The sequence below is a fragment of the Silurus meridionalis genome, chromosome 20 (assembly GCF_014805685.1).
Source record: "Silurus meridionalis isolate SWU-2019-XX chromosome 20, ASM1480568v1, whole genome shotgun sequence".
NCBI lineage: Eukaryota > Metazoa > Chordata > Actinopteri > Siluriformes > Siluridae > Silurus > Silurus meridionalis.
Window position 1 is genome coordinate 5,609,775 of NC_060903.1, and position 14,487 is coordinate 5,624,261.

The following is a 14,487-nucleotide window of genomic DNA, read 5'->3' on the forward strand; positions in this document are numbered from 1 at the left end:
AAGGCACTTAAGTACATTTATTATTTGTTTGTCTGTCTGAAGCAAAGAAATAAAATAAATCGTATTGAATCGCATTGTGTTGAATCAAATTAGATCATAATAGTGGTGAATCGTATCACATCAGTAGATGCTTCATATGTGTCTTTAATGTATCATATAATTGGCTATGCATCGAGATGTGAATCGCATCGGCCTCAGTTATGGAGATGCACATCTTTTGGACACCTAAGCATGATTTCGTATGCACTTCAAACATTTAGTCCCCATTTGCTGTTATAAAAACCTCCACTCTTCTGGGAAGATTTTAGATTTTAGAGTGCGATTGTGGAGATTTGAGAGATTTCATTTGTTAATAAAGTCAGGTATTGTTGTGGTGTGAGGAGGCCTGTGGTGCAGTGAGCATCCCAATGCTTGATTCCACTCCAACCCATGTGAAGCATATCTTCATGGAGCTGGGGTTCATAGTTCAAGTAAAGGAAAAATGTCATGCTACTGCATCCTATACAAGATATGGCTGAAAAAGTCTGGTGTCCCAATACTTTTGTGCATATAGTGTATCTCAGTTTGCATCTGGACAAGCGGTGCCAAAAATCCTAATCAGTGTTACAGAAATAACTATGGACCAGTTCAGTGCATGCGCTTTCTTTGAGCCAACCTTCAGCTCTTTTTCCAAACGACTGCTTTATTCCATGTCACAGGGTAGCGTAACCCACACAGATAAAGGAGCCATCTGCCCTTTTCCACATACAAGCTCTAAGAATTGTCTTTTGCTCCTGTGAATAGCAGAGTATGCCAGAGAGAGCATTCCATACATCCCAACCCAAGGTACACCCCAGTAGCTCTTTTTTCAGATTGGTGTTTATCAGTCTGCATGCTGCAGGTGGATGAAAGAGCCTTCCATTTGCAAATTCCCTATGCATATCATTAGCAGGAAAAAAAATTATATTGATTTCAATTACGGAACACTTACAGGCTCTTGACATTAACAGCAGATTAGAACAATGAGGAGAGTAAAAATATACTCTAAAAGTAAAGTGGTGGTTAGAAAAAAATTGTCCATGTTAGTTTTATAAGCAGTATGATATATATATATATATATATATATATATATATATATATATATATATATATATATATATATACGGTACCCATTAAAGTTCTGCTCCTGTGTGTGTGTGTGTGTGTGTGTGTGTGTGTGAGAGAGTGTGTGAGAGCAATTAATCAGTCCTGGCTGTGAGTCAAGGCGAGCCGAGCAGCATAATGAATAAAAGAATTAAGGCCTGTATGTTTGTCACTCTGCGTATATGCCGTGCGGAGAGACACCGCTCCTGCGAAACCCGATGACCTCAGAGGTTAAGCCGGGAAACGCTAAAACATATCATTTCGAACTGCAGCAGGACCGCTGCACATGAAAATTGTGTGTGTGTGGGGAATATGCTGCTTTCTCTAATGGCTTCCCAATCTGTCATGGAGGAGAGGGGAGTTGCATAAGTACTTGTTTATTAGAGCATCGCATGCCTCATTCCTCCGTGTCTCAATTAAAACACACACCCAGCGCGGCGTAGCGGAGGTGCGCGCATAGGAAAGACATGTTCAGTAGAGCATCTCAGTCTTGCCTGGTAACTAGTGTACCCAACACTATACCCATACTGGGTTTCAACCTTTAGAAAAGATACAAATGGATTTTGGAAGTTATAAAATCCTTACCAGAACATGTGAAAATGTTTTGCGTTCAGTGCTGTGAAAATCCATAAATGTTATTGCCAGGGGTCTGGTGGATGTTCGCTAATGCCATTCAGTGAGTGGTTTCTGCTATATCAGGTGTTTTGTGTGTCTTTTTAATTTCATGGAACAAATATTACAGCAGCACAGACGTGGCCAAAACATGCATGGAGTGCCTTCCAAAATGTTCTCTTTTGTGCTTTCTATGCTTTTTAAGCTAAAATCATGGGTCCTAAAGTGGTAAAAAAAGTGATCAAGAAGCCTGGAAAGGATATATATATATATATATATAAGGATAGCAATAGGTTTTTTACAGAGAGACAAAATAAGAAGAAAAAAAAGTGTGAACCTTTAAAACTTTTTCTGTTTCACAAATGTTCACTCGTTGCCTAATATATCCCCTCACTAAAAAGTGCCATGATGAAGAGATAATCAGTGTCATTCAGTATAAAGATAAATGTGGGAAAAAGATATATGATGTGTCATTCGGTAATACAGTAAATCAGTGTGTTTTTATTGTTTGTTTTTCGTAAGATCATAATCAAATCAGTCAGCCTGTTGCTACAACTCCATTTCCTAAGTGACTAATCCAAGCGTTTGGAAGCTGTTTGGAAGTGTTTAGTGTTCTCAGCACACTTGCCTACAGGAAAGCCCCTCAGTCTAGTAGAAGTGTTCATATTTAGGGGGGAAAAAAAGTGTTCCAGACACCCGTCTCCACAGGATACTCAGCTGTTCTTTACAGATTTGTCTCTTATTTTGGAACTCGGTTGTGTATCTGGAAGTGATTTGTACATCTTTCTCCGTGGCGTGTAAAGCCACCTGCCTCATGCATATATTCATAACGTCTGATCTACTCCGTCTCTGCATATGTTTATCTTCACTACAATGTTTCATTCCTCGTATTCCCTTATAATTTCTTTGCCATTTCCTCAGCTTGCTCTGTCCCTGTTCCATCTTCTCTGCTATTCTTATCATCTCTTCTCCTCTTGCTCCTACCATACATCACTTATTCTCGCTTCAGGACCGTCGTGACTATAGCCGAGTGTCTCTTGTTCCTCCTCGGGGTTTGATCAGACAGTGAGAGCCGGAGGGCTTTCCTGTGCTCACCTCAGGCCTCTGGCACCTTCTCTTTCTCTCTTCATCTCAGTCTGTCCTCACTACCAAATTTCTGTCTGTCTCTCTTCGACTCGTTTTTACATTCTCCTCATGCTTTGTGTGCTCTTTTTGTCGCTTATGTGCATTCGGGCTTCGCTTCTCGATTCATCCACTCTTCTGGGAATGTGTGAACTTCACCTTTTTCCTCAACAATACCAGAATAAACAGGCAACAGGAAGCAGATATATAGAGAACGCAGCCCTTTATAACAGTGGCCAATAGCATGAGCACTGGAGAAAAAAAAAATTGTTATTCTTCTCGACCTCAAGTCTCTACATTATTGATCATCATCATCATCCTCACCTGGCAGCTCCAGCACTGACATGAGGGAGAGGAAAATAGAAAAAAGGGGAAGAAAAAAAACCGGAAGGAGTTGGTGGTGGAGGAGAAGGAAGATATGTGTCTCTTTGAGTTAGAAGAAAGTGGAAATCCAGGCACAGACTGAGCCACAGGACAGGTGTGTGTGTGTGTGTGTGTGTGTGTGTGTGTGTGTGTGTGTGTGTGTGTGTTTTAGTGATACACTGAGTTTTAGAGCACGTCTCCATTGTAAGGATATTATGTATGACTGCTGTCTCTGTTCAAAGACCTCTAAGATAAAAGACCATCACCTTGATATATAAAACCTTGACAGTTTTGCTAAATAGACAGGCGAGCACAGACGTGAGGTCCTCATCCTTGTCCTCGTCCTCCTCAGGCATGCATTCCATGTAGCTTTGTCTGCACACCCAGACCATCTAAGTAAATATTCACTGACCAGCAGAAGGACATCCAGCTGCAGCAGCACAGAGCAAACTTTATACTGAGCATTAAACCAGTATCCTTATTCATGTACATTAGTACATGCGGTTAGTGGAGGCAGGACGTAAGTGCTCTGAAAATCCTAGTCCAAGTCTGTAGCAGGGGCGAATACACATAAAACAAACAGGGAAAATCCATAATCATAAGATTGAGATAACAGACAAAGGAACAAACCAGAATATATATCGTACACTGAGCTTGAAAGTAGCAGTAGCAAACAAACAAAGACACACAGAAATAAAAAGAAAGCAATATATGCAGTTCATGAACTTGATTTTGGTGAACAATGTTAATTGTTTAGCTAATAAAATGTTTGGGCAACATTTGTTTATCAGTAACTAATCCCATATAACGATTGTTTACAAAAATCTAATCCCAGATCAGACCTGTTTACTAATAACTAATTGCAGATTGCCTTTGTTCATCAATGACTAATCCCATATCACAATAGTTTATCAGTGATTAATCCCATAGCATGATTGTTTATTCAATGACTAATCCCAGATCACTATTGTTTACCAATGATTCATCTCAGATTGCAACCATTTAATCAGTGACTAATCCCAGATCACAATTGTTTAATCAGTGAATAATCCCAGATCATTATTGTTTGCCGATGACTAATCCCAGATTGGCCGTGTTCATTGATAAATAATTCCAGATCACACCTGTTTACCCACAACAAATCCCACATTGGCCTTGTTTACCAATGACTAATACCAAATTATACATGTTTAGTAATGAAAAATCCCAGCTCACACCTGTTTACCAATAAATAATCCCAGCTTTCCATAGTTTATTAATGACTTGTCCCAGACAATTGTTACCAACAGCCAATTACACAGTTCCTGCTATTTTCTTCTGTACATACATTACATCTATTATTTTCTATTATGATAAATCTTCATTCTAGTGCTTTCTAAAAAAATTTCTACCTTCCTAAAACATGCGAATAGTTGTGGCAGTCAGTAATGAAGCAATCAGGTCTGTGGCATCATCTGGTGACTGCTAGTACATTTCTAATTCATTAGATACTCAGCTTGAAAAAGGTTAATGTTGTTAGCCAGTTAATTAACTAATTTACCACTAACCTGCATTGACTGACTAGGATTAATCACAGCACAACCCAGTTATGATAAGTTATCTAGAACGTTTATGATGCTGAAGTATACACTGTCAGGCATGACACTATGACATTATACCATTATGACCAGTGAAGTAAATATCACTGATTACCGTAATTTCCGGACTATAAAGCGCATCCATATATAAGCCGCACCCACTGAATTTGACAAATATTTTTATTTTTAACATAAATAAGCCGCACCTGTCTACACTAATGTACTTTACACAGGCTTTAACGAAAGACACGTTACACACGGTGTAACGGGTAAAATATGTTGCGCTTCTATTAGGAGCATAGCGGTATTTTGGGAAAAGACCGGCACTGCATACTTTCGGTATTACTGCGTGTGTGGAGACCGAGGATTATGTCCTTTTTATTTTCTGATGCTCATTTCTAAGTTTCTTTGCCTAACCCATAATGCTGTTGCAAAGAAAAATAAAAAAGCACGAGTTTTGGAAACCTGTCTGTGCTTATATGATTTCTGTTGCAACTGGAGTTAGTGAGCTCTCCCTTCACGAGGTACAAGCAGTCACTCGGTCAATTTTTCTGCTTTGTTACACGAGCAAAAAATTGAGGTACGAGCTCGAGACGCCACTGCTAGATGGCTAGAAAGCGAAGAATGTGACGAAAATTAAGAGAAGCAAAGAAGAAAAAGTAAAAATTTTTACGTTTAAATTTTAAAGAAAATGTTAAAGTCCCCCCTCCCCCAAAGTTTGTGAAACCGGGAAAACCCCAGGAAAAATCAATAAATTAGCCACTTCAATGTTTAAGCCGCGGGGTTCAAAACGTGGGAAAAAAGTAGCGGCTTACAGTCCGAAAAATATGGTACCTCTTTATCATGGCACCTGATAGCGGGTGGGATAAATTAGGCAGCAAGTGAACATTTTGCTCTCAAAGTTGATGTGTTAGAAGCAGGAAAAATGGGCAAACGTAAGGATTTTGACAAGGGCTAAATTATGATGGCTAGACGAATGGGTCAGTGTAGGTTGACTACCTAATACTGATATTTGGTAAAAGTTTGCTAGTGTGCCATTTGCCATCTGTCTGAATTGTTATAAAGTCTGACGTTTTTTATTTAGCTAGCTGCTGGTAGCTTGGTTTTATATAATCGCGTGGTTATTATTGAAAGCGCTTTCACATTGTCAGTGTGCGGCTCAGCATTAAAACACTCCTCCAGCAGCTTGCGGTGTCTCTGGATGACTTTATTGTACGCTTTCATTTCCTAACCTCGTATTTCAGCTGTTTAAAGTTAAAGCGAAACAACAGTGACCAGAACGACTGTTTAATGATGCTCTTTAATGATCCTTGGGAGTTTGGTGTGGGAGTGTGTATGCATGTGTGTGTGTGTTTCTGATGGATAAGTGAGTGTGTTAATGAGGTTTGGAGAGGATGTGTGTGTGTCCAGGAGATTCTGATAAACTGGCATCTGCTCTTGTAATCCCCTCCGGAGCCCAGGTCTCATCAATAACACAGGGTCACACACGCATGCACACATATTCAACTGCTCTTCAGACTGTGAGGATGCGCTATAATGATGCCGGTTTTGGCACCGGCCTGCGGTTTGGGGGTCTCCTAAGCAGCTTGCGCAGACTGATATTAGACGGATGGATGGCGGAAAGAAGGAAAGGAGGAAAATCCCCCACACACACACACGCACCTTTATCTCACTTCACTTTCAAAATCCTTCCCTCATGGCTGATTGTGGTTCGCTACTAGAGTTTTATCATTTACAGGTGAGGTGTGATAGTCCACAGGGGAGAGAGAAGCAGAGAGGAGGAGGAGGGGAGGTGATAGGAGGATGAGTGTGGCTAGCATGTAATATTAATGATAGCAAAAAGATGAGACGTTGTGTCTATCAAGCATTTTTACACTCGGCTGGTTAGAGAAGGGTATCAGCACATTTTACATGGTGCTATACACACACACACACACATGGACACATATGCACACACCAATTCTCACTCACTATCTCTCTTTGAAACCTACACTTCAGAAAAAATGACATTCTGCTTGCAGGAATGAATGTCAGCAGCTCCTGACAGCTGGGGTTTCTGATACAGGAAGTGTTTGCATTTTTCTCCTCCTTTTTTTTGCCACAAACTTAACACTTCAGCAGAAAGTTGTTTTTTTTTTTCCCCCTTGCCAAAACCGCTCGCCTAAGGTTTATTGGGATGCATTTGTTGTTTTTTCTGAAATGTGTGTGAGGTTTCACCTTGCTTTCTAAATACAGCCCAAACTTGCTGACCTTAATTCAATTTCTATTCTGAATAATGAATCGCTTGACATAGCAGTTTAAAAAAAAAGTGTCAGGAGACAACAAAAAATAGATTTAAAGACAAATGGACAGAGAGTGAGGTTTATTCTCCCACTTCAGGTTCAGGGTAGAGGTGTGCAGAAAGTCACAGAAGGTTTTGACCCTATACTTGCTGGGAATAAAAATTATGCAGACACCTGATTATGAGATTGATATGTTCTTTTTCTACATCCTATTCCACATTTAGTTCTCAAATTCTGTTATATTAACCTTCATTCTTCTGGGAAGATGTTTCAGTATGCTTGTGGGGATTTGTACCAATTGAGCCACAAGGGCGTAAAGTCAAGTAGGTGAGGTGAAGAGGCCTGGGGTGCAGTCAGCATTCCAATAGGGTTGAGGTCAGAGCTCATATAAGATCTTCTACTTCAACCATTTGGGCTGGAACAGATTAGGGTCTTCTAGTTTACGTGAAGGTTGAAATTGAATGTTATTGCATCCAAAGACGTCCTGTACAATTGTATGCCTCCAATTTTGTGGTAACAGTTTGGAGAAGAACCGCATATGGATGGAAAAGTCAAGTCCAATACTTTTGTGCATATAGTTTAATTCAGCATGCAGGACAGCATGCTTTTATTTTTTAAATAGTGCCAGCAAAAAAAATGTGTGGGTGGGTCTAACAAAAATAACTTGTATTATGTGAAGGTGTACAGTATGACCTATAGAGGAATTATACAGTACATCAATTTCAAGATGAAGAAACACCGATTATAGTCATGTCACAACATGTCACAACATTTAAAATAATATAAAATAAATATATCTAAGCTGCCTGGTTTACAGCATACACTAACTGATATTATGTAAGATTGCCACCCACATTTGCAGCAATGTCTCTGAAAACAAGTTTTCTTCGATCAAATGTAGTAAACTGATGAAAAACCCTTTATGAGCTCCAGTTACCAAAAAAAATTGACAATAATTTTTTAATTACTCAAATTCAGTGTATAATTTACACTGATTAGACACAACATTATGACCGCCTGCCTAATATTGTGTTGGTCCCCCTTTTGCTGTCAAAACAGTCCTGACCTGTCAAACATTAACAGCATTAACTTCTTCAGCAATTTGAACTACAGGAGCTTGTCTGTTGAATCGGAGCACACGCCAGCCTCGACCCTGTCGCCGGTTCACCACTGTTCCTCCCTTAGACCCCTTTTGATAGATACTGACCACTGCAGACCAGGAACACGCCACACAAGCTGCAGTTTTGGAAATGCTCTGACCCAGACGTCTAGCCATCACAATTTGTCAAACTCGCTCAAATCCTTATGCTCGCCCATTTTTCCTGCTTCTAACACATCAACTTTAAGGACAAAGGGTTCACTTGCTGCTTAACTTATCCCACCCACTTACAGGTGCCATGATGAAGAGGTAATCAGTAATATTCAATTTACCACTTATAATGTTATAATGTCATAATGCTATGCCTGATTGCTTTATAAGGCGACATTATTTCCCTGAGTTATAACCTCTGCATTGGACATGGCTTGGAAGTATTTTCCTGCATCGTTGTTTGTTGTGCTGCTTTGAGCGAGCTCCAGCTTTGGCCTGTGCACTACTTTTTTGTTTACTATGTGTGTGTCCTTGGCCTTGGCTCACATTCTGCCCTCATATACTGTTATAAGTTTTACACACTTTCAAAGTGTCTAAGTCACTAGAGCCAGTCTCTCTCTCTCTCTCTCTCTCTCTCTCTCTCTCTCTCTCTCTCTCTCTCTCTCTCTCTCTCCCTCTGTCTGGCTCACACACAACACCGGACTCCACAAATCAATGGCTCGAGCCGCATTGTGCCGATCTTTCACTTATTTTCTCAAATGAATTGTTCTCTCCTCTCCTTTCTCTCTGATCTTCCCCTCTTTGTCAAGAATCAATCAATGGCACATTCAGCCTCACTGAGTAGTGTTAATTTGATTATTTAGTCGGTTTGGATAAGTCAGGGCTCTGTAAAACAATTAAGAACTCACATACACACACACACACACACACACACACACATATATACCTAAGGTCAATCTTTACATTGTAATCAAAAAGTCGATAGGGACATTCATCCACACATCAGAGCGAAGCTTTATGGGTACTTTTAACACACTTTAAACCAAATTATATCTACTCTTGCGCTCGATTTGATCCCCGGAGTCTGAGCTCATCTAATCTCATGTTTTAAATTTGATTTTGGACCATTTGTAAGCTTTTTAGGCAGTTCCCCCGTTTTCCGGGAAAGCCTGTAAGCCCGGGTTTATAGACCAATTTCCCAGTAAAATAAGAAAACAGATCAAATGTCCAGGAAATATCAGTGAAGTCTGGAAAAGCCATTAAGCATATAATCTAGAGTAAATATTTGTGCCCTTGATGCCGTTCCAGCATCCAGGTGAGCGGAATTGTCTTTTGAAAGCTGTAATGGACAGGTGAACTCAGAGTGCCTGCTAGAGCACGATTTTTTTATCGAGTTATTTAGCAACTTTTGTATCCGCAGCCGTTTACGCTGTGTCTGATGAGAATCAGTGCGGGAATGTGTATTTCAAATGGTGTGCATCCGTGACATGTTCTATAAAATATGGAACTCCCATGGGACCGATGTTACAGCAACAGTATGCTCCAAATAGAATCTATTTTGGTCAGAAATGTTTTACAGAGCCTTTTGAGCTTTCTGTGTGTGTGTGTGTGTGTGTGTGTGTGTGTGTGTGTGTGTGTGTGTGTGTTTACTTAAATGATGGTTATGAAGACGGGTGCTTGAAGTTCAGTCAGTGTGTTATGACAGGCTAGAGCGGACCATTCGAAACCTACACAGCAGATGTCCTGTTTGTCACTCAACAAGCCAGGAATCAATCCCACAATTCCCTGCGGACCGGCAGGCAGAGGCGGAAGGGGGACCGGGGTTGGCAGAAGACGCCATGAGCAAACTCGCATTCTGTTTTAATCCAGAATGCTAATTAGAGAGAGCAAGATGAAACGAGGAGGAGTTTGGTCTGTGTGTGTGTGTGTGTGTGTGTGTGTGTGTGTGTGTGTGTGTGTGTGTGTTAATTCAGATATGTTTCTGCATGTACATGCTTATGCTTAGATGTCTCCATGGATGTCAATGTGTACATGCGCGGCTGAGTTCATAAGTCTGTGTGCGTGTGTGTGTGTGTGTGTGTGTGCGCGTGCCTGGAGTGGCAGCACTCGGCCCAGCTGTTTTGTAATGACATTTTTATGAGCTGGAGGAAGATCAGGAGGTTGTAGCAAGTCTCTGCTGAATGTAATTTGCCTCTGGCTGCAGGTAATGCGAAATTAGCTCCAGCCCTTACGCTGGGATTTGCAGACTAATTAATTTGTCGCAAGACAGTATTATTTATTTATTTTTTATTTTTTTCCCTGCCGTTGGTACTTGATTAAAAACAATATTAATTCAAACGAATTAGATTCCTAATTCAAAAGCGGAAGAAGCTTAATGGACACGAGCAGCCGAGTCGGACGTCAGTCTCCACCGCCTGGTTCCCTCAAGTCAATTTGTGTTTTTAATTTCATGCACAATTTGTTGTTAGGATTGTTATTAGAATATAGCAGTCGAAGGCCATTTTGATTATGGAAGGATTGCATTTGCGAATCAGTTTAGATCATGCTAACCCTAAAGTTCTCTATAATGAAGCTGGAATGAAATCACTGAGCCTGAATATAGATATTCTGTATTCTGACACCTGACCATAACATTACAGATGTGGTGCTGTAATAAGGCTTTCCCAGGCTTTTTGCATGGCTGTGTGGATTTGTGTCAGGTGAGAAGGTGTGGTCGGAGATTCATTCCAAAAGTGTTCAGTGTGGCTGAGGTCAGGTCAGGTCAAGTCTTTGAATGGGTAGATTTATACTTCACTTCAACAAATAGATCCAAACATGTTTCAGCTTGACACTACCCCTGTGCACAAAGCCTGCTCCATCAAAATATGCTTTACATGGGTTGGAACAGAAGATCTCCTGCTATAAAGGTCTGACCTTAACCCTGTTGAACACCATTTGGATGAATTGTGAACACTGACTGTACCACAGGTATCCTCACATCTACTTGTAGCAGTAGCTGACTTTATTTGCACCCTTGTGGCTGAATGAATCTTTACAAATATCCACAAGCACACTCTAAAATCTAGTGGAACATCTTCCCAGAGGAGTGGAGGTTTTTATAACAACAAATAGAGACTACATGTGGTAAATGTGGAATAGGATGTTCAAAAAGCATGTTGTGGTATCCACAAATTTATGTCTATATGGTGTATATCGAATGTTGTTTTGTTTACATATATACGTAGTTTTTTTTAATCATGTAAAATAGTACAATTGAGTTAATATAAGTTTAATATGTGGTATTACAGTGTGATACAAGAGTCTAGGTTTGATTCAGTAATGATGTGTGTGCTGATTCTCCTTGCAGGACCCATGCAGGAGACGGTGATTGACTTCTGGAGGATGGTGTGGCAGGAGAACACGGCCACCATTGTCATGGTTACTAACCTAGTGGAAGTCGGAAGGGTGAGTAAAGTTAGATGTGACACGTTCTAACCTAATTATAGGTCTCCTAATAGAATTGTTCTGAACTTAAAGAACATTTTCTCAAGCGCTAATATTGTGTCTTATGGACTGAACATCAGTTTGCTGAAAGAGTTGGCTCGAGTGGGTAAGAACGCTCCTTTTGGAGTGAGCTAATCAATGCCGCTTATTACCACACAAGCATGAAATGGCTTTTCATTTGGTCTTTTGCATGATGACCAGCTCTCAAAAACCGCTGTAATCCAAATCTCTGTGTTTCTAATTAGCCATGAGGATGAGTGGAAGCTCACATTGCCTGGAAACCATGCAGTCCACACAAAAGCAGTCAGAACTGTTATATAAAAGAATTGAAGTCAAAACAATTTGAAATTTTTAAGAACATTTACTCTCAGTACTGTGTATTGTGTGTGTAATTACACAAAACGGTACAATGCCAGGTTTTGAGTTTAAATTCCTGGGGTCAACTGTGCACAGTAATGGAGAAGTAACGTGTTAGTAAAGTGAAGAAAAGAGTGCAGTCAGGGTGGAGGAGAGTGATAGCAGGAGTGATTTGTAATAGAAGGGCATCTGCAATAGAGAAAGGGAAAGACTGCTATGTTGTATGGGTTAGAGACAATGGCATTGACGAAAAGACGAAAAGACAGTTGAAGATGCTGAGATTAACAAGGACGGGTTTATTAAAGGGAACATGCAGGTAGGACGTTTGGAGACAAGGTAAGAGAGGGGCGATTAAGATGGTTTGGTCATGTGCTGACGAGAGGTATATCGGTAGAATATATGCTAACGAGTAAGGATGCTAAGAATGAGGCCGCCAGGCAGGAGGAAAAAAAGAAAGGCCAATTAGGAGGTTTATGGATGTGGTGAGGGAAGACATGCAGGTGGTCGGATTGAAAGAGGCAGGTGTAGAGCACAGGGTAATATGGAGACCGATGATCCGCTGTGGAGACCACTAACAAGAGCTACACAAAGAAGAAGACAAATACTACTAGCCCAGAGTGTAGATTCATGCACTGTATCAGTGGCAGTTGTGCCAGGTGATTACACAGAGTGAAACATTCACTAGATCTTCATTTGGGCTTCACTGATCCATCTGTAACATGTTATTCAACAAGGCTTGAGAAGACTAATATGAATACAGTTACTGAACTGGTGTTCTGAACATGAATGAGGTGGATTATTTACTGTATCAAAAATGTATCCCACAATGCTTTTAGAGGAAAAACTGTAAGTAGATACAGTGTTTAGCTAAAGGTATGTGGACACCTGACTATTGGACCTACACTGTGTGTATGTATATGTGGTTCTTCTTTAAACTGTTACCACAATGTACCACAATGTTGTAGTCGCACAAATTTGTAGGAAGTTTTTGGATGCAGTAGCATTCGATTCTCCCTTCACTTTACCTAGGAGACCCAAATCTGTTCCAGCATAACAATGCAAAAAGTAAACTCTACAAAGATCTGCTTTACATATATATACAAATATGCCTTTGGAGTGGAAGATCTCGGGCTATAGAGCACTGACCAGTCAGGGTGCAGTCAGTGTTCCAATTCATCTCAAAGGGTTGAAGTCAGAGCTCTTTAGCAGGAGATCTTCCTCTGCAACCCATGCAATGCATATCTTCATGGCACAGGAACATTGTCATGCTGAAACAGATTTGGGTTTCCTTGTTGGAGTGAAGGGAACATTAATTGCTACCGCATCTAAAAACATCTGATAAAGTTGTTTGACCTCAACATTGTGGTAACAATTTGAGGAAGAACCACACATGGCTGGAAAAGTCAGATGTCCCAAAACTTTTGTCTGTAAAGTGTAGGTTTGGTTAAATGAGAAAACTTTTGAAAAAGTTTACAGTTTTAAATGGTTATATCCATAATTCTCAGCATAGTATCAGCCTCAGAGCTGGCACTCCATGCACTAATGGGTGGCATGCACTGGTCAGGCAGATGTTCCCTGCTGCAGGCAGGGAGTGTGAGATACTAATCTAATGTCTCCCGCTGCTGGTGACAGGAATATTGAGAAAGGGTGTGTGTGGGGGTGCAGAGGTTGGAGCTGGCAGTTCCCCACAAGAGAGCTCTAAACCTACCGCTGTGCTCAACCACCACCCATCTGCCGCCATCATGCACCAAACACTCATAAAGGACCTGATCAGAAAAGCCCCCCAGAGAGGGGAGAGAGAGATATAGAGAGAGATAGAGGAATATGACAGAAGAGAAAAGAGATGTCATATCATTTGTTATTCTCTGCACATAGTCTATGATATACACATCACGGCATTAGACAGTCATAAAATTTAAACATTTATGATCATGCATGAATGTCTACATGGTCCAAAACACGCCCACCTCACGCTCTCTCTCTCTCTCTCTCTCTCTCTCTCTCTCTCTCTCTCTCTCTCTCTCTCTCTCTTTCTCCCTCCTTCCACACACAGACCACACAGCTCTTAATTGATGGAATAATATAATGGCTCTGGCCTAATGTGGTCTTGGCAGAGATTGAGATAGAGCAGTTTGGGTTTTGGATTTCTCATCTCAAGTGTCACCAAGAGACCTCAACTTTTGCTCTCCTCCTCCTCAACTGTCCCCCCATCCTCCAGTCTCATTTCCAGCTTTAATGATGCCGGAGAGCCACCAGAGACAGATTGAATCTTGCCATGGCTCTGTGTGTTTCGTACAATAATAAAACAAAAAAAAAAACCTTTCAGAAACATGAAGCAGTTTTCAGCCACTGCTGTATCAAATGAGATATTAAGATGTTTTGTTCTGCTAATGTAATATTGTCAGCGTTCTAATTTGCACATTTAACCATGTCATGTATTAGAGTGTGATGTTTATCAGTGTAATATTAGAACATTAAG

The 14,487-nt window shown here is 40.6% G+C and overlaps 1 protein-coding gene across 7 annotated transcripts in view; it reads left to right on the forward strand.

Moving 5' to 3' along the window:
• LOC124403123 (receptor-type tyrosine-protein phosphatase mu-like) overlaps positions 1–14,487 on the forward strand; it is a 226,667-nt gene that overhangs the window by 191,500 nt on the left and 20,680 nt on the right. For all 7 annotated transcript variants that reach the window (XM_046876725.1, XM_046876726.1, XM_046876727.1 and 4 more), the window contains one exon: positions 11,515–11,612. In XM_046876725.1, coding sequence (XP_046732681.1) covers positions 11,515–11,612 — 98 coding nt within the window. The remainder of the gene's footprint in view (positions 1–11,514; positions 11,613–14,487) is intronic.